Below are 20,568 nucleotides of genomic sequence, written 5' to 3' on the forward strand. Positions count from 1 at the left end.
AAATTAACTAATAATTAATATAATTATATTATAATTAATAATTTAATAATTATATTATTATTATTTTATATTTAATAATTTTATTAATATTATTAAATAAATTAACCTCATGGGATGATGACATCATTAGTTTACAAGTCACGTGACATGATAGGTGCATCCTTTAAAGCACTGTATCTCCAAAAGTACATATCCCAGCTGGTTGAAACTTTGCAGATATCTAGAAGGGAATGTGTGACAGATGAAAATTTACCTCATGGGATTATGACATCATCAGTTGACAAATCATGTGACATTAAAGGTGCATCCCTTAAAGCCCTATATCTTCAAAAGTACATGTCCTAACGTGCCGAAAGTTAGCAGATGTCTGGAAGGAGATGTGTTACAGACAAAAATTGACCTCATGGGCTGATGACGTCATCAGTAGACAAGTCACATGACATTAAAGATGCATCTTTTAACGTTCTATATCTCCAAAGGTACACGTCCTAGCTAGTTGAAAGTTAGCAGATATCAGGAAGGGGGTGTGTGATAAACGAAACTTGAAATCACGGGGTGATGATGTCATCAATTCATAAGTCACGTGACATTAAAGGGGTGATATTTCATGCCCTAAATCTCCTAAGGTGATTATTCCAGCGGGCTGAAACTTTGCAGATATCTGAAAAGGGATATCTGATACAGGAAAATTGACCTAATGGAGTGATGATGTCATCAGTTGACAAGTCACATGACATTAAAGGTGCATCCTTTAAAGCCCTGTTTCTCCAAAAGGACATGGCCCAGCGTGTTGAAAGTTAGCAGATATCTGGAAGACGATGTGTGATAGATGAAAACTGTCCTCATGGGATGATGATGTCATCAGTGGACAAGTCCCGTGACATTAAAGGTGTATCCTTTAAAGCCTTATGTCTCCAAAAGTACATGTCCCAGCAGGAGGAAACCTTGCAGATATGCAATCACAACAATGGCATTTTCAATGAAAAGCGAAAAAGCCATATGTTCTGTTGCAAACAGACATAGAAGCTCTCCTTTTTGTTCTTCTTTTTCTTCTTGTTCCCACGCCTTTGTACAGTTTTTCTTCGGAACACTTTAGTCCCTTTGGAAGGGTCAATCTTCATCAAAGTTGCCTCACCAAAGTTGCCTATGGCATAGATGTGTTGCGAAGCATAACATCAAGATGACGTCATCATCTGATTATCATTGAATTTTGAGTATTTATTTTTCGCCATAGGTTTTGTACACGTTTTTCAAAAGCCAGAATGGCCTAGACTTTGACCGCTGCAGAAAATGAAACTTGGTACAAGTAAAGACCATCATCATAAATGAATGTAGAAGCATGACATCACTTTGGTATCATAATTAGATTTTTAAATTTAATTTTGAAGATTTAATTTCTCCCATTGACTTTGTACACATGAAAACCCAATAACTTTATATACAGTTTTGCTGTAGGGCTTACGCATGTCTGTTGCGTGATCAGCTGATTTGTGCGATGGTTGTCGCATAGTCTTATTGCATGATTTCTAGATAATTTGGCTAGAATGTTGTGAAAAAAATGTGCGAAATATCGAGGGGAATGAACTCTGAGATTTCATGTCATCAGACCTCAACCAATTTTTATACTCAACACAAATCATCTGTGCATGTATCAACCATTTGTGAGGTCTCGCATCAACATATGGATTTGATCAGGACGATATTTTTGGGGTCTGGACAACTCGACCATTTGCAAACTCGACTTCGGACAACTCACACCGTTGTACCGTTGACACAACTCGACTGTTGAGACAACTCGACCGTCCGTGCATAAAAAGGGAGAGACAAGTCGACCATTGAGACAAGTTGTCCTTTGGGACTGTCCCATATTTTTTCTTGGGACCTTTTGGGACTTCCCGGACCAGAAATTACACCAATTGAGTTCTTAATGGACTTTGCTTGCTCAGAGGATTGCAAGGTAATCCCATAAAAGTTTAACTGAAATCAAATTCATGCACCAGAGGAAGAAATTGCAGAAGGACTTGATACCGAATAGGCATGATAACAATGATTGTGAGCAAGGGTATGCACTAGGCCAAACAGCTACACTCGCACATAGTGTGGCGCCGGGTAGTTGGATGGATGAAGTGCTGCAACTGGTTCTGGTAGGCAAGAGTAAACATATTACAAAACATTCCTAATTTCTGTCTGCACTTTCTGTGCTATGAAGCTCTGGACAGTGATGTTAGGGTAAGAGAATTGATTCAAATTAGCTCAGAATTTACACTGACACATCTCAAGAAACTTGAATTCTACAAATGGCCTTTTAAACATTTCGATATGGCCACCTTATGTCCAAACGATGAAAGAGATGATTAACAGTGATGATGTAAGTCCCTACGTGTTCAGCACAATCAAGTGATTCACTTGCCCTCCCTCCTGTGTACATTAATCAATGGTTTCAGTATGATGGATTTCATTTAAAGGCAAATCAAATCAGGGTTGAGTTCAATATGTGTACATGTACGTACATTTGCAAGTTTTACAACTGCGCTAAACATAGGCATCAAACTGACTAAAGTTCCTCACTGGGCATACCGTATTTCGTAACTATGCCCCAAAGGACAAACCATGTTATTAGGGGTTCCTCGTACATGTGTAAATATCCAAAAATTTATGAAATTCGAATGTAGAACCTATGGTTATTTATACATGTCAATGTACCGGAAGCTGATTGCAATAGTTGAATTTCCATATTTTACTTCTTGTGAATACAAGTACATTGTACATGTAGGTGTCTTTACTACTGCTGGAGTGAAAGCAAGAGATAAATCTGTTCTCCATGTTAGTTCCGAGCATTGGAATTCGACGTAACTGCAGTTACAAGAGGCACGGGTGTCACCACTCCAACATTTGGCTATTCACAATTAGGAATGGCAACCCCGGATCCTATAGGATGCACCGACAATCAAAATAAATAAAAAGATCAAACGGTCTTCTGGAATTCCAATATTCTGTATTCCAATATTTACAACTTGAGCTTGATATGGTTTTAGAAAATAAACTTCTTACTAATTATTTAATTATTAGAAAGTTAACTTCTTACAGAATTATTTTCAGGTCTGTGATTAAGTCATAAAAACACAATTATACTCAATTAGTCAATCAAGTGACTCTGGGATCATCACATTAATCATAAAAAAGAAAGGTTCCATCAGATATCCACTAGTTTCTGTAGCCCCCTGAATCTCAGTCAAGCATGGCAAGTTCAGAGTCTATGCTCCTTAGCGGTACACAAGGGACTCTTCTCAGTCATCGGAAGAGTCAGTGGGACCAGTCTCAGCGTAAGGCCATCTACAATAAATATAAACCCAAAACCTTAACAGTTTTAAAGAACTAGCAATATCATGCTCCAATTTGTTTCCTTTCCAACCTCGATCTCCACAATTCCAAATTTACACAAATCTTATATCATTATCCTTATTTTCATATAGGTAAATTTCTGATCTTCTCAAAAATCATCAGCCTCGATCTCCAGGATCAGCTTAATAGTCTTATTACTACAATTATGACGAAACTTCATCATCTGCAGGCTTTTACTTTGATGTATAAAAGCTAGAAAATCATCAATATTACAACACTTACAGTAATTTGCTGAACAACTGTTTTGGGAGGTGAACTGTTGCCATGAAGTCGTTAATGCCAACTGGGACGTCTATGTGGCTGGAATTAGGCCCTACTTTGCCTAATTCTCACGGAAACAGATTTTTCTGTCCTTTTCCACAGTGGTCAAAACAGATCCACAACAAAGCTAAATCTACTGGCTCAGATTTCTGATGCTAGGGAGTCAAAACTGGTCTTGCATCACACAGTCACTCTCCAAATCTCTGTCTTTCTCGAGCAAGTCAAAAATGACTTCTGACTCTCTATCTCTCTCTTAAAGAAAACTCCAACATGCACCCAAAGATTCTTATTGTGCCCGATTGTACAATGCGACCTATTCTTCATCAACTGGGGTGATTTGATTCACAATAACACCATGGGCGTTCTGACAATTACCACGGCCTGAACAAAATAACGTTGCATAAGACGGGAAGGCGTTTTCACACTTCACGAACGCCTTCTCTGAATGACAAAGTTACGTCTACGCGGGAATGATGAACAATTGATTGGCTAAAACTTTTGGATGATTTCATTACTTTCGGGGTAGATTGATATATACTCAGATTAAAAACAATGAACGGAACACAGTAAAAACATAATGGGAAAAACACAACATTCAATTTATGCACTGGTTGCACTGCAACAACGGGTACCAATGATAGAAGAAGCTGCTATACAACAAAGCAAGGAAATCACCAGGTGATGATGAAAAGGCCTACTGTAGTATTGACATATACAGACAGATTGCCAGTTCTGATTTATGCAGTCATGAATTAAAGTGTGTGTGTACAATGTATGTCTTTGAGGGTACATGTACGTCCATGTACCACCAACATAAATGGTTCCCCCATTAACAGCCATGTGCCTGCCCCCCCCAACATTCAGGTCCCCATGTACTCCTGGGCCATTTAATGAGAACGCAAGGTTGCTATGCCAATGAATACATGTGCACATGTACGCTGTATTTGCACATGTTCAAGTTCTGACACAAGTTTGTAAGTGGATATGTGTGTGGGGGGGTACATTCATGTACCACCACCATAAATGGGTCCTTCATCAACACCCACTACCCAGTCCCCCACTTTAACATTTAGGTCCCCACGTACTCTCCATTTTGTAAGAATTCAAGGTTGTTATGGCACTGACTACATGTACACAAGCACCCTGTATTTGTGTTCAAGTTCTGACATCAGTTTTAATTTCCATGCATCAGCACATGTATTGCTTCACTTATAATAATTATGTAGCGGGCATAATATGAAAATTATGACACCTGCTTACATTATTTATTTGTTTACTAGTTTACGCCATTTTATTGTCAGCCAACCAGTGGAGATAAGTGCGTTTCCGGCTAAGTTAGCGAAAGGTTTTAACACGCTGTACAAAAATACAGATATCCTAAATCTAAAGGATACATATATTTATATACATATATTAAACCCAGGGATTCTGTTTACACAAGAAATTAATTAACAATAAAACTAAATGAAGGGCGTAGCTTGAAGTTACGTTGAAGTTGGGGATGACTGGCCCTAGCTTCACTTGGCACTAAGCTGGGATTGTTGGCTATGTGCAGACGGTGTGTAGGACTCGATTGCACAGTCTCTCCTTCCCCGGCTTGAGTAAATCAGGTGTGGGGAACACAATGCATGCGACTCCGCTTCAAGTCACTCCCTGTCCAGCAGTACATACAGCTCGATAGGCTCACTGAGGTTACCTTGGTGCCTCAGTACTAGTGGTGTCTTTGCCTAGAGCAGGACAGGGACGAATATGTAATTGTGGCAGGTTCAATGCAAGGAGAGATCACAGAGACAACAGAACAGTCTCTGTGGAGTCCAGTAGCCAAGTGGAGTGAAATACTAACTATACTAAGTAAAACAGTTGTATGGACTATCAAAAGTGAAAGTCCCTTTGAAACACTACACTGTGTGTAAGGTTGTCATGGTTACCAGTGTCGGTCAATGCCTTCGTCCACCTGGGTACCTCATTTGTGTGTGTGGGTTGGTCTACACAGAAATGACTAAGGTGCTACAAGGACACTATACCAAGACCGGTGTCTTAGGAATTACAAGGTTACAACTGTTGCGGTCAAACTTTGGAAGTCTAAGTCCGGGAAATATGAGTGACTCATAATCAGGAGGTAAAAGTTAATTAAGATTAAACATTAAAATGTCAAAGTTCTGGGCAATCAAATCGATTTAAAGCAAAAGGAATACACATCAAAAGATTAAACACACGGATATAAGAATTGAAATAGAATAAAGAAAAACTAACTATTGAATATATGGAACTATGGTAAAAACTAGATAAAGGTGAATCAAGTCAAATGATTGAAACTTATCAAGTAATAAAACACAGAAGAATGTTACAAATTCAAAAACTTAACTTGTACAAGAGGGAAATATCCCTCTCTTCACTTTAGTCAAGGGAATGTGATTATTCAATGTATGCTAGAAGAAATATATCATAAAAACCTAAGTAAAATAATATTATACAAGTAATCCTAGGAATCACGTCTTCCTAAATTAAGTTTTACTTAATTTAGACAAGTCGCCAGAGATCTTTTACATGGAAATGGTAAACTTCCAAATCAATGGAAACTCATACAGCAAGTTAAATTCATTCAGTATTCTGGGACTAGGAGGTCAGAATGTTTGGACGGATCGTGGAAGATATCGCAAAAGAAATGGTGTTTGTACCTGGAAACAACAGAACCTTAAACAGATATCAACATGGATAGAACTTCTAAAATAGACTTTGGCTTAAATTAAGACGTGCACATTCTTTTACTCTTTCAAAGCATTCTCAGCCAAAATTACAATGACTACAATTCAGAAACGCAATATGATATTGACCTATGACGACTTGGTCTAAGCGTTGAAGAATAGACACTTCGATCTAGGCATGAAAGTAAGACAAAAGTATCATCAAACTCACCTAGAGCAGGACAGGGACGAATATGTAATTGTGGCAGGTTCAATGCAAGGAGAGATCACAGAGACAACAGAACAGTCTCTGTGGAGTCCAGTAGCCAAGTGGAGTGAAGGGTCACTGGCCACTGAATTTATCTGCTCCTCCTCAAGGACTCTTGTGGTTGGTTGCAAGTTCTGCTACCAACCTGCCCACACGCGCTGCCAAGCAACCCACACATTTCTAAGAAACTGCATGACCTAACTCTGGGAGAGTTAGAATTTCAAAAAAATGGGGGGCACAAAATTCATCCTATTACAAATATTTTCCTTTTTGTGATGATACAGATGTTCATCGATTAGCACAAACATGCTGAGGACAGTCTTCCTACATGTTTGATGTCCCATATGCAGTTTGGAGGTGACGGCCAGCAACCAAGCAAGGAAAATAACAAGGTAATTAGCAGTGAGAAGGCCTGCTGTTGGATATTGACACACAAGAGATGGCCAGTTTTGATAAATGCAATCATGAAGCAAAGAGAGGAGGGGGACCCATGCATGTACTAATGTAAATCACTCATTGATCAATATCCATGTATCCAGTCCCCCACTGTAACATATTCCTTCCATATGTAGCCAAGTGATATCAAAAGTGCTGAAGCTCTTACATTTAACTGATGAACAATGAATTAATATATTCCTTGTTTTAGATAATGGAAGAATTTTTACCAGCACAGTACACGAAGGAAGTCTTTTGACACGGTGGTGTGGTCGATGGAAATGCATTTTTATACCAAGACTGTTCTGCAGAAGGACTTTATCAAAATACCATGATTATCTGAAAAACATACCAACTAATAGGACATGAGATACATAAATATATGTGTACATGTCCCCGGCATGTTTTATTCAAGATTTCTGCAGAAATTGTGAACACAGGTTTGTGAGCACAAGATCCTGATGTTTTTAAGGTGTTCCCATGTCTTCTTTGGTATGTAGGGCAAAGTATTTACATAATATACAATATAGAAATGCCCTAAAGCACAAATGCAGTTTTTCTCTTATCCTTTATACATAGTAAGGACAGTTAAACAATCTTTAACTCTGATAATCCTTCAACTTCTGGGCCAGTTTCACTGTTCAATATTTTGAGTGTAGTTCTTAACACACGCTTAAATTCAACAATCAGAGTTTGTGCTGCTGTGCACTCGCAGATACAGTTGTTAAAAGTAAACATTTGTCCAGTTACTTTTAATAGGAAATAATATGTACTTTTGTGTGAAATTGATGTTTGCATTATTTTTCTTCCTTTCTTTGAAATCTATGTTTCTTAGTTTGTGTATACTGATGGCCAAAATCCCAAATCCTCTGGTATTAAGATAATTTTACATGGTCACTGTTGCAACACCGTACACCAATCTACAGCAAATCAGAGTTCGGGCAATCAAACCCTTCACGATAAAACTGAAGTGCACCCTCACTTGATGAAATTCCATGTTTTGTATTACCTGACTGATTATTTAATTCCCTACGTTCAACCATATTATCAACAGGGATGAGGCAAAGACGTACGAAGTGAATTGGCTTAAGCATTTGCATTTGAAATAACTATTCATGAAATCATTTGTTGCCCATTATTCTTTAAAGTAGGCAGGGGAAACATATTGTGTTTGTATCTGAGATCGCAATCAACGTCATCTTATTCCAAACAGATATTAAAAAGATCTTGATATTTTGTTTTGCGAACAAATTAAACTGAACTGAAAGTCTAAAGTTTGCGGAGTCTGTTTTCAATTAAATTTGTATGTGTATTATCAAAAGAGTGAAACATGCCTTCACTTGATGGAATTCAACATTGTATATTAATTGTGTCAGTCATTAAGATAGCTACAAAGGGAAGTGTTATTGGCCTGTGATAATGACGTCATTAGATGACAATTTAGTCACATGACATTCAACGTGCACTCTTTGAAGCCCGGTATCTCTTGAATATCTCGCAAGTAATTAGAAAAGGGGAATGTCACAGACAAACATTGACCTTGTGATGATGATGTCATGATTATTAGGTGACAATTCAAGTGACATTAATGTTGCATTTTTTGAAGTCTATACCTCCTGAAATACATCTCTAATCGGGTTGAAACTTTGCAGGTATCTGGAAGGGGATGTGTGATGGACGCATATTGACCTTATGGGATGACGTCATCCATTGACAAGTAAGCCTGTCTGATATGACGATATTTCACAATATTTCGATATGATGTTGATATCGGATATCATATCGTTTGAAGAAAAAAAAAATCAGGATATCATGCAAATCGATACGCCAAAAATTATCACAATAAGCTCGAAACGATGTTCTGTACACACATATTGGGAAGTCAATGCACCGCGTGTTGAGCCCTACATGCATTACTGCCTTTAGGCCACACAAAAACTCCACTGAAAACCTCAAACCACAAAGTCATTGTTGGCCCCAAGCAGCTGCAAGGGTCTTAAAAGTATTGGGGGCAGAACCAAACAGGTGCCTTTAGTTCTTTGGGTGGTACTGGAGGAGTATTCAGAGAAGGTGTTTGATTCCAGGATATGGTTCTGGCAAACAACACATATGTTGGAGTCACACTTGAAGGTGCCATGCTGGGAGGGGGAGTGTATCCAAGGAGGGGGCCTCTGCCAGAATGATCAGATCACAAGCCTTCCAGAGCATACACTGAGTATACAGTGTTAAAATACACGTCGGGCAGGGCAAAAATCCAAAAATTAATTTCATCTCCCCGACGTAAATCCATCTTTGAAACAGACCCCATGGGTTGGGGGAACACCTGTAGGCCACAAGTGGTTTATCTGGGTTGGCACTTGCAAGTCAGTCTGAAGGGTCCATGATTGTCATTAATTATTTTGCTGAGGGGGGGGGGAAAGACAGGGTGAAAAGTGGTGACTAAGGGAACATTAAGGATGGTTTTCTCACAGGGGGGTCTTCTCCTTGAGAGCAATACTTCAAAGGACAGAGTTGGTAGAGAGTTGAACTTGGAGATAGCTGTCGCTCCTTGCAATCAGATGCCTTTTCAGTTCCTGTGTACAACGGGAGAAATCTGAATCATTAGGACAAATGCATCACAGTCTGAGTGCTTGGCTGTATGCTAACCAGTCTAGTGGTGTTGATGGTGACGGCTGGATGAGTAAAGATACTGATGGGTATCTGTGGGCTTTGAATACAGGTTAATGATCACACAGTTGTTCTCCAGGATGCTGATGTAAGAAAGTTTGCCTGGTGAAGGGAATATTCTGAAAGAACTGTCAATGTCGTGTACTGTATAAAATATGTCGAGATTCAGTGAACTTTTTGGCAGTATTTATTATTGTGCTCAAATCCTGTACAAAATGTTTAATATCTTATTATTTGTCATGTGTCATGCACAGCTAGTGTAACAGGGAAAAATGGCACACTTCAAACAAGAAAAAAAAGAGAGACTCGAAGCTGGAAAAGAAACCTGGACCATGTAGAATGTCCAACCGAAAATCGGATTTAAAAATTCAGCCAAAGACTGGAAAATCTAGCCAAAACATTTCCACAATTAAAAATAAAAATGTGAAATATGACCAAGACCACAATTAACTTTAAAATTAGACCAATCCTCAACCAAAGAAAACCACCACAAAACCAAGGTAAGCCTTAACAAAACTAAAAATCAAGACCAATCCAAACTTAAAGAAAAAAACAAAAACAAACACAGCATTTGACAAAAGTTACAGATCAATTCAACTCAAGCATCAACTACCTGAAGTAAAAAAACATATAAATACAAGTTGAAGACAAAGAAATCATCCAATGAACAAGGTATTACACTGCACATCCACAGTTGATTAATCTGCATCATAAACTTTCTAGCTTAATAGTAACAACCATGCAGTAAGGCTGAGACCAACAAAACTCTTGAATACCAATGAGGTGATAAACAAAGGTGTAGGCCACTTCCATAAAGGCAGGCCACACTAATTCATAATCCCTGCAATTACCTAAGCCTCCTGCTGGAACATATGCACATGCATGTACTGGCCACATGGTTAAAAAATACATACTATACACATGTACAAGCACAAAAAAATTTAATAATAGAATATACGCACTTGAGAGCAAGAATACATAATGAAAAAAAGAAGGCAAATCTCTCCATGTTCTGTCATGTACAAGTCGGCAAAAATACACTTCAATTCCTAAGGTTCTCCTGCACTTTCAACCATGGTCTAGAGTGAACTCTACACAGCAATGCTCATCCTCAAAACCAACTCTAGAAACTTCATAAGCACAAACTTTAAAAATCAAATCCAAAAAGCAGAGAACCAAAATTGCAGATATGATCTATTTGTTACTAAAAAAAAGGAATTACATGTACTCCATTGTCAATCATCCTAGTGAAGAACTTCTAGAAAAAAAATGCACTTGTACAAATACAAATACTGTCTTCATATTATACCAGGCTAAGCAGCAAGAACCAACAATATCAAAGTAACCCAAAAGGTTTTTGGCAATGATCAAACGCCTTGTAAAAGTTACAGTCATCTGGCTAGAATTTGGTTCCAAATCTTCCAAGTCTTACAAAAGGAAACTTAACCACTTTGTGCCAGGGCATTTTTCAACGTTGAGGATGCTGGGCCGGCATGACTATCATTTTTTCAGTTTTCAAAATCCTTCAACAATTCATCATTCCATTTAACAGTCGTTTATAGCCACACGGAGTAATCTTTAGGCACTACTCTAAGTTGACAGGTGACCTTCATTGACGCCCGAATATTTCAGCCAGGCCTGCAGCCTTGTAAACAGAGCCCAGATTGTGCGGTGTTATACAACTGTCTTTTGTTCACGAACCTGGCTCAGTGCACTGCTGACCTCTTTTCAATAGGGGCCAGATTAGCATGCAGCGGTGCTGTGTGGCTCATCCCTGCGGTGGTGGAGAGCTTTTGTCCCCGGTGGTAATCCGCTTGCTCTAAATGCCCCAAACCCTGGTATACCGTTTCAAAATAACGCTGGATTATCACCACTTTTGAGAGTGAAAAATGCCGGTAATGCCCAGCAGCCTGGTCTTTTGTTCGGAGTACGGTCTTTTGTTACAGGGCCCTGTTTCCTTTGTCCGAGGTCGGAGACCCCGGCCACACATATAAACCATACGGCTCCAATTTCGGAGTCCCCGGCTGGTAGTGGTTAATGCCAATAATGTAAGTGAAAATGAAACAACACGGGATTATAGGGAGAATAAAGTGGTATTCCATTACGCGTCCACATTCCTCAAGTTTTTCACATGCCTTTGTATGCATTTTCACTCAGCTGATACAAGCACCCACAACAATTTGGAAATTGGGTTCATGTTTTAAGGCAAGACATACATGTACATGTATGAGTCATATGGTGAGCCTAATCATGCATATGGACAGAAATAGGTGTGATGCATGTTGTTTGCATTTAGCAGTGCTCATTCACAAAAAGTTGAGGCATGGAACATGAAAGTCTTTTCCTACCTCCATGCATGGATTGTATTTTTACTCTAGTGGTCTTATCTACAAAGTGTACTCGTAATGAGCTGTAATATGTTGGTTTAATCGGTCAATCAGAATGATCACTTGATTGCATCATGGCAGCATTTGATCGCCATCTTCACTTTTTCTTGATAACTACAAAGTACAAAAAAGGAGGTCAACTGGTGACTGCATTATTGGCATATTAGGCAATATCAACACACGTGCAAATATCAAAAGATCATGCTGATCAAAACAGTGTGTCTAACATAAGATCCCTTTTTTGTCAAATGATACATGTACCAAATTTTTATGTATGACTCCAGGAAAAACTCAATTCTATTTTGTTTGAAACATTTTCCACTATCTCATAAAAAAAATCAAATCACTGCAACCCAGGAAAAACCTTGCAATGATGCATGAGCTCCATTAACCACTTCCCACCGGGGTGCCAGGTTTCAGGCACTGTGTGTTTATACGCAGAGCTGGGGTGCCCAGTTTCGGACAAAAGAGCTGGTCTGTGTAACAAAAGACTGTACTCAGAACAAAAGACCTGCTGCTGAAAACTGCCATCATTTTTCGACTTCCATTTTTTTCGAAGGTAATCTGGCACTGTTTTGGAACAGTTGATGAGCAACACAGCACCGCTGCTTGCAAATCCAGCTGCGTATGAAAAGACGCTACTGGTATTCCCTGGAACGAAGGAAATTATGCAACACCTCAAAATTGTGGGTTCTCTTTAACAGGGCTGCAGGCCTGGGCTGAATACTTGGGCATCAATGAAGGTTGCCTGTCAGATTAGAGTAGCCACCAGACAGTCGTTCGTGTGGGTGTAAATGTCCAGTTAATGAACACATGAATTTTCGAAGAATTTTAAACACAGAAAATCTTGAAAAGGTCCCGTCATCTCATCCTGCTCAAGGGAAATCCCCCGGCAGGAAGTGGTAAACAACTGAAAAATTAACCCATAATTTACCTTTACTTTTAAAACTTTCCTTTAAAAAATATTACAGTGGCATAGTATTTATTTGCTTTCAGCTGATACACATTTACCCTTCCCCCACTTTTCAAAACCCAAGTATTGGAAACCTTTTTATGAAGCATTTACAACTTAGTATTAGTAGCACTAAATTAGAAAAAAATCCAATTTACATGCATGCTTACAAGTCTTTTGGTTCCTTTTTCATATTTAACACTTTAAAATGTGAGGAATAAAAATCTTTATGTCAAAGATTTTTATTTTTGTTTTAATAAAAAATTAAAACTAAGGATTCCAGAACCCATCTCCTTATTCTGAATGTACAAGTAACGACTGACTATGATTGTATAAATTTCTGTTGAGTGCCTTGGCAGTCTGTTTATCAGACATATTAGTAGATAAGATGCGTGATACCCAAATAAAGTTTAACTCAAATTGAAGCATGGCCTTTAGTGCGTGTCAGATGAGTTAAGTGACTCATATTTTTTGTGTCTAGGAGGCTCCTTTACTCCACACCACTGACGTTAACTACATAAATGGGTGTGTTCCCTCCATTGCCTCATTATAGTTATTTTGTCTTCTTCAGAAACATCTCTCAGAATTTGTAAATGCATGTACCTTGGCATACCCACTTGTCATGCTGCTTCTAGAGCCCTTGTACTGCCTAGACTCTACTATTCTAACTCACTTTTGAATGGCATCAGGCAGTCCTATATCGACTGTTTACAACAGCTTCAAAATAATGTCACCCATACCCTTTTCTAATAAACCAGAAAACCAGAAAATTAGTGTGGTCAGTCCAGGATATAGTGTGGTCAGCCCTGACCACTTCAAGTCCCTTAGATTTCATTTTTATGACCTTCTGAAGAACCCAGTTTCCTCCTTAATTGACCATGACCTTCCCCTTCATACTTGTGGTTCCTTACTCAGAATTGCTTCATGACACGCCCCCTCCCCTAAAAAAGACTGTGTCAGTCTTGCTGACATTAAAGTGTATTCATTCATAAACCATCTACCAAGATGTTACAATCAGGAAAATCATGAACAACAAAAACATTACATTCATTGTCCAAAAGTCAGTTTCAAAATGTTCATCACATCAGTAAAGGTCCTAGGCAATCCTTGCAGCCATCTCCTCCATTGGCTCGAAGGTAATGTGGGATGTGGGCAAATGCAAACGTACAAAATATATGAGAACTTGAAAATTGTTTATCACTCACTCTGACAAATATGAGATACATGTACATGTTCATGTGTATCCCTTAATCAAAGATAAAAAAAAAATTGAGTGACACAGCGTAAAAACATAACATTAGAGAAAAAAGTTATTATTATCGCAGGTTTTCTAAAGCTATAGTAAACAAACTTAATGCTGAAAATGAAGTTTACAAGAAAATAGTATACACACAGAAATTTGGTATTTTTTCTATGCAGTCCTTGTAAGTAATTTGTAAACTAAATCCTTACATGACAGTTTTTATGCCCTGCTAAGGCCATCAACATTTGCATTGGCACTTCCTTTTCTGTACTGGACCGTAAAGGAATATTCCTGTAGCATCATGGCCCATCTTAGTAACCGATTGTTACTAGTTTTACTCTTGTCTAGCCATTGCAAGGCTCTGAGATCAGTAAGCACTATGAACACACGGCAATAGAGATAGTACTTGAATTTGGCAATTGCCCAGATAACAGCCAGACATTCCTTTTCAGGCAAAGATTATTTTTGTTCACGTGCCAGCATCTTTCTACTGAGATACGCAATTGGATGTTCATCATCATCCCCATCTTGTGCGAAAACAGCACCAAGTCCAAAATAAGAGGCATCTGTTTGTAGAATGAACCTCTTGGAGAAATCTGGTGCATGTTAGACTGGCAGGTTTGAGAACTTTTCTTTCAAGGTAACAAAAGCTCGCTCATATCTGTTGTTCCACTCAATTGTGTTGGGGGCACTCTTTTTGGTGAGTTCCACCAATGGAACTGCTAGTGTAGCATAGTGTGGTACAAATTTTCTGTAATACCCCGATAGGCCCAGAAATGCTCTGACCTGTGTTTTGGTCACAGGCCTGGGAAAATTTACCACTGCTTCTATCTTATTTGTCAGTGGCTGTATGACACCACCAACAATGATATGACCCAAAGATACAACCTTTGGATAAGCCATTTTACATTTGAGTGGTTTAGCTGTTAAGCCTGCTTCTGCTAATCTACACAACATTTCTCTTACATGGAACATATGCTCCTCTTATGTGCGACTGTATACACTGATGTCATCGATGTATGCCTTTGCATAGCCTTGGCAACCAGCAAGAACTGTATCCATCAATCTTTGAAATGTGCTACTACTGTTCTGCATACCAAAGGGCAACACATTGTAACAAAATTGACCAAAAGGTGTCACAAAGGATGATTTCTCTTTCGTCTTTTCATCCAATGGAACCTGATAGAAGGCCTTTGTCAAGTCGATAGTGGATATGAATTTTGCACTCGCTACATCCTCCAGAATTTCATCAATTCTAGGCATCTCATACGGGTCGAAATCCGTAACTTTGTTCAGCGACCTGAAATCTGTGACTACTCGAATCTGCTTACATGTATTAGTTTTTTTTAAAGCTATAATTGTTGATGTGTAAGAACTAGAAATTGGTTCAATTATTCCCATACCTAGCATACTCTGAAGTTCATTTTGAACTTAATCTTTGAGTGCATATGGAGTACGATACGCTCTGTGTCTTATCAGTTGTGGCCCTTGTGTTTTGATTTCATGTTTCACTAAATGTGTTCTCCCTGGAACATCTGAGAATACACTACGGTACGACTTAAGTAAACACTTCTTCTCTTTGGGTAGGTGTCAATGAGTCAGCAATAGATGCATCTTGCCATGTCTGGGTTTGATAGTAACTCAACCCCATATCCATACTTCCGTCTATGTCATCCTTTTGCTGGTTTACATTATTGTTATCATGAACAGAGAAAGAGTAAATCTCAGCAATAATATAGTGGCATTCTGCCATTCGTTTCTCATGATCTTTATCATACCCCAGCTTCATCATATTTACATGGATGATTCGTTCAGACTTGCGTTTATTAGGCAATTTGACTTCGTAATTTGCCTCATTAACTTTCCTCAAAATCACGAATGGACCCTGCCATTTGCTCTCAAGCTTGGATTTTCCCACTGGTAGGAACAATAGCACTTTATTCCCCGGTTCAAATATCCACGGGGGAGCATTCTTGTCATAGTATTCCTTCATTTTAATCTGACTTTTTTTTTGTACATTTTCTGTGGCTTTGGCCTTCAACTTGATCATCCTGTGCTTGATATCTATCATGTACTGAACTACATCTGGGGATGGGTCATCATCTGTTGTCCACTGCTCTGTAATCAAAGTCAGTGAACCCCTCACCTTTCTCCCATATAACAACTCAAATGGGGAGTACCCAGTAGCCTGACTAGGTACTTCTCTGTATGCAAACAGAAATGGTGGAATGCATTCATTCCATCTTTTCATTTGTTTGTCATCTAAGGTTTTGATCATGTTCTTTAACGTACCATGAAAGTGTTCAGTCAATTCACTGGTTTGTGGATGGTACAGTGTTGTGGGCATTTGTTGTATCCCTAGACTCTGGCACATATTTTTCATGATCTGAGACATGAAGTTTGTACCTTGGTCATGCACAATTTTCTTTGGCAATCCCACTCTTGAAAATACTTGAATCAGGGCATTTGCTACCGTGTCAGCCCAAATATTTGGTAAAGGGATAGAAATTATAACCAGAAATTGTCAACAGGTACCTATTCCTTTTTATGGATCTTGGGAAAGGACCTACAATGTCAATTCCTATCCTCTTGAATAGAGTCTGAATGATAGGCAGATTGCACAGTGGGTGTTAACGAGGACTTTTAGTCTGTCAGTGAATTGGCAAACTTGACAGCTGCGACAGAAGTCGGCAACTTGCTTGAATATACTTGGCCAGTAAAAATGTGAGAGTACCCTATCTTTGGTTTTGGATACCCCCAAATGGCCTGCTAGAATAGCATCATGTGCCAGCTGAAGTACTTCTAGCCTACACTTTTGTGGAAGCACTATCTGATGCACAATATCACTTGGATCAGATTTCCTCTCCCATTTGCGCATGATCAATCCATCCCTATCATAAAAGCACACCCTGTGTTTTTCCACCTCACTCATAGCAACTAGCCTGTCCCTAATGCCTTGCAAACTCTCATCACTGTGTTGCAAGTTGATTAAGGCTGTTCTGCCAAACTGGAGAGAGTTTTTTAAGGTTTTGTCATCTTTGTACTCAACAGTTGATGTGTTTACATCGCCATTCAAGGTTTTACTCTTACTCTTTGCACTTGAAGATGATCTATGCATACCCAGTTCATCTACCTGTACATCACCTACATCATTACTATCTGTACTGTGTACTTTGCCAGTAATCTGTAGTACTTCAATATCACCGGACATTAATTCATATTCTCCTGCCACATAATCTTCTAACTCTGTCTGAGCCTGCGCTCTGGTCAAAACACACATTTCTTTAGCTAGGATTTCTCCACACCTTTCATAGCGATCGTGTCCTAACAAGACATCTCTTTCCAGCCCATCAAGCGCTGCAACTACTACTTTTCCTGAAACTACTGCAGATTTCAGGTCTACTAAGGCCAAAGGTGCAGTCACTTGTCCTCCTACTCCACGGAGTGTGACATGCCTACCTGGCATATAACACTTGGCTGGTACTAACATCACCTTAACTGCTGTTTGTGTGCAAACTGAATCTTGCAATATTCAGACCTGCTTGCCTTCCACAGTACCGTCAAGCATACACTTTTGAAGTTGAATTTCCATGGGGTCATTTACCGCTGTTCGAACCCCTGGAACTACATGTACATGTACTTCACATCTGTTAACTGACTTAGTATTCGCCCCTTTAGTCAGTGACTTGTTTTGACGAAACTTAGGGTTGTCTGTCCTGGATGCTGTTTCTTCTACTTGCACCAGACTACTACTACTACCCTGATTGGCCTGCGACCTTAAAGGGCAAAAGGGACTTATATGTCCATATTCATGACAGTGATAGCACTGCCTCTCACTGAGTGGAATATACTTGGATCCCGCACGACCATTACTCCCTTGCATATAACCTCTTTTGTTTTTGTCATTACTGGGTCCATCAATATCAGTACCACCAACTTTTATGCCATCTACTGAAGTCATTCCTGACTGCTCACCAGAATTTGACTTCTTTCTACTTCCAAAGTCACTCTTGTGACCAGAATGGTGATTCTAGATCGCCACGTACTTTTTGACAAATCGGCTTTACGCCAGTATTCTGAACCTCCCCTGTTTGCTACATAGGCATCCGCAATGCCTGCTAATTCCTTGCAAGTTTTAGGGTTTTTATCCCTAAGATAGAGTCTAGGGTCATAAGGCAATTTGTTGAGTGCCTGTTCCATGACTATTAGATCAATAATGTCTAATGGGTTGGAACCATCGATATCAGCGAACTTCAACCAATTTGTGAATTGATGGGAAAGTTCATTGACCCAGTCGCGAACAGTTTCCATTTGTGCAATATGTTTTGGCTTTGATCTCATATCTATCCAAAATAGCTTTCTTAAGGACATGATAATCAACTGCTTCATCTACAGGTAATGCCGCATATGCCTCTCTAGCTTTCCCAGTTAATTCGGGTACCAACCTCGCTGACCACTGTGCATCAGGCCAGCCATTCATGGGGGCAAGGTTCTCAAATGCCTTGAGATAAACATCGATGTCGTCAGAGTCTCTTAATTTTGGGACCCTAATCTGGTCAGAGCTACAATAACCCTGGAACCCAGGTGTGCCAATGTTTGGTGGCATTTGAGCTTGTGCATGTGCCAATTCCATTTGCTCCATTTGAATACGTTCGTGAGACTGCATACGAAGATATTCCAACCACATTTCTGGTGGGAGACCATCTGGAATACCAGCTGGTGTAAGTCTACTCAATACAGTCTGATCATTTTCAACTGGGGCTGTACTACTTGGACTTGAACTCGCCCCAAGTTTTTGTTGGTCACTGTGGATTTCACTTTGATTCATTTCCGTGGTATGTGCCTTGGTGGACGAACGAAGCTGGGGCATGCTAAAGATCATGAACTGTACTACTAAGATTTATGAAACAACTTTGATAGAAGCAACTACACTTAACTACATTCATACGCAACATTGGATTACTTACACATGTCACATGTATCTCAAAATTTGTGGAGACTTGTTCTCATATATTCAATACATCATACTCACCATACCCAAATACATCAGAACTCAGTAGTCAACTTCAGCATGCTCGGCTGCCATCCGTCCTCCTTAGCACCCCATCTTTAGATTCTGTGGCATCACAATCAGCAGATCCCCCTCCTTCTTCGTCTCTGTCTTCAACCACAGCTCCCACGTCATACGGCTCACTCCCTGGCTTGGGGTCCACTAACAGGACAACTCTGGCATCATCAGTAGCGTCCGTGCTGTACGCTTCACCATCACCAGCTCAACCATCACAGACATCAGGCTGAGTACGGCACTCAAAGTTTATAGCAGAAGACTGCAAAGGACTCATTCACCGCACAGTGCTATGAATGTGTCCGTTTGAACCGGTTGAACATCTCTTCTGTAGTAGCTGTGACTATCTGACGGACTCTTTACCGCTGCCACAATGTACTGTGGTTTCATCTTTTTTACGACGAAACCGCTGTACTTCTGACAAACCCACACGATCACGCTTTTCTGCTAATCTATATGTATACTTATTTATTTCTACAGTAGTGCTAGCAGATGTGATACATTGCAATTCAAAATCTCGAAGACCCTCTTCCCCTCTCTCTCCTCCTCTTTATAACCCATCTTATTCCCATCTAATTTCTAAGAAAATATCTGTGCACTTCCAGAAGGTTAGTGTGGTCAGTCCAGGATATAGTGTGGTCAGCCCCGACCACTTCCAGTCCCTTAGATTTCATTTTTACAACCTTCTCATGAACCCAGTTTCCTCCTTAATTGACCACGACCTTCCCCTACATACTTGTGGTTCCTTACTCAGTATTGCTTCATGACACATGACATAGCAGGCATAATATGAGAATCATGACACCTGCTTACATTATTTATTTGTCTACTACTTGACTCAGACAATAAGTGAGGATTATTCCTTTCCGGCTAAGATAATGAACAGTTTTCTTACACTGTGCAACATATACAAATATCCTTACTTTAGAGAATAAATGTATTTAATAAAGAGAAAAACCAAGGGATTCTATTTAACTGAATGTAATTATAAAATAACGATGAAAATAAATGAAGGGCCTAGCTTTAAAAAATCTGTGCTTTGAAGTACATGTAGCTGTAGATCTCGTGATGAGAAGGACTTGCAGTAATGGGGCTTGAAGGAATGACAAAGATGTGTTGGGCTAAGTGCAGATGCTGCTCAGGGTTCAAATACACCATCTCTCCTTCCCTTGACTAAGTCAAGTGTGGAAGTGGAATTCATGTG

The 20,568-nt window shown here is 39.4% G+C and overlaps 1 protein-coding gene across 11 annotated transcripts in view; it reads right to left on the reverse strand.

The window, feature by feature from the left end:
- kctd9 (potassium channel tetramerization domain containing 9) overlaps positions 1–20,568 on the reverse strand; it is a 189,986-nt gene that overhangs the window by 91,692 nt on the left and 77,726 nt on the right. For 6 of the 11 annotated variants that reach the window (XM_087144849.1, XM_087144852.1, XM_087144848.1 and 3 more), the window contains one exon: positions 107–220. The exons of 4 other annotated variants lie outside the window; for them this stretch is intronic. In XM_087144849.1, coding sequence (XP_087000975.1) covers positions 107–160 — 54 coding nt within the window. In that variant the 5' untranslated portion in view covers positions 161–220. Of the gene's footprint in view, positions 1–106; positions 221–9,519; positions 9,624–20,568 lie in introns of all 11 variants that reach the window. One more of the 11 variants, XM_087144858.1, reaches the window with a different exon arrangement.

The sequence above is a fragment of the Acanthaster planci genome, linkage group LG13, assembly GCF_054643075.1.
Source record: "Acanthaster planci isolate LZ-2023a linkage group LG13, COTS_SCS, whole genome shotgun sequence".
Taxonomy (NCBI): domain Eukaryota; kingdom Metazoa; phylum Echinodermata; class Asteroidea; order Valvatida; family Acanthasteridae; genus Acanthaster; species Acanthaster planci.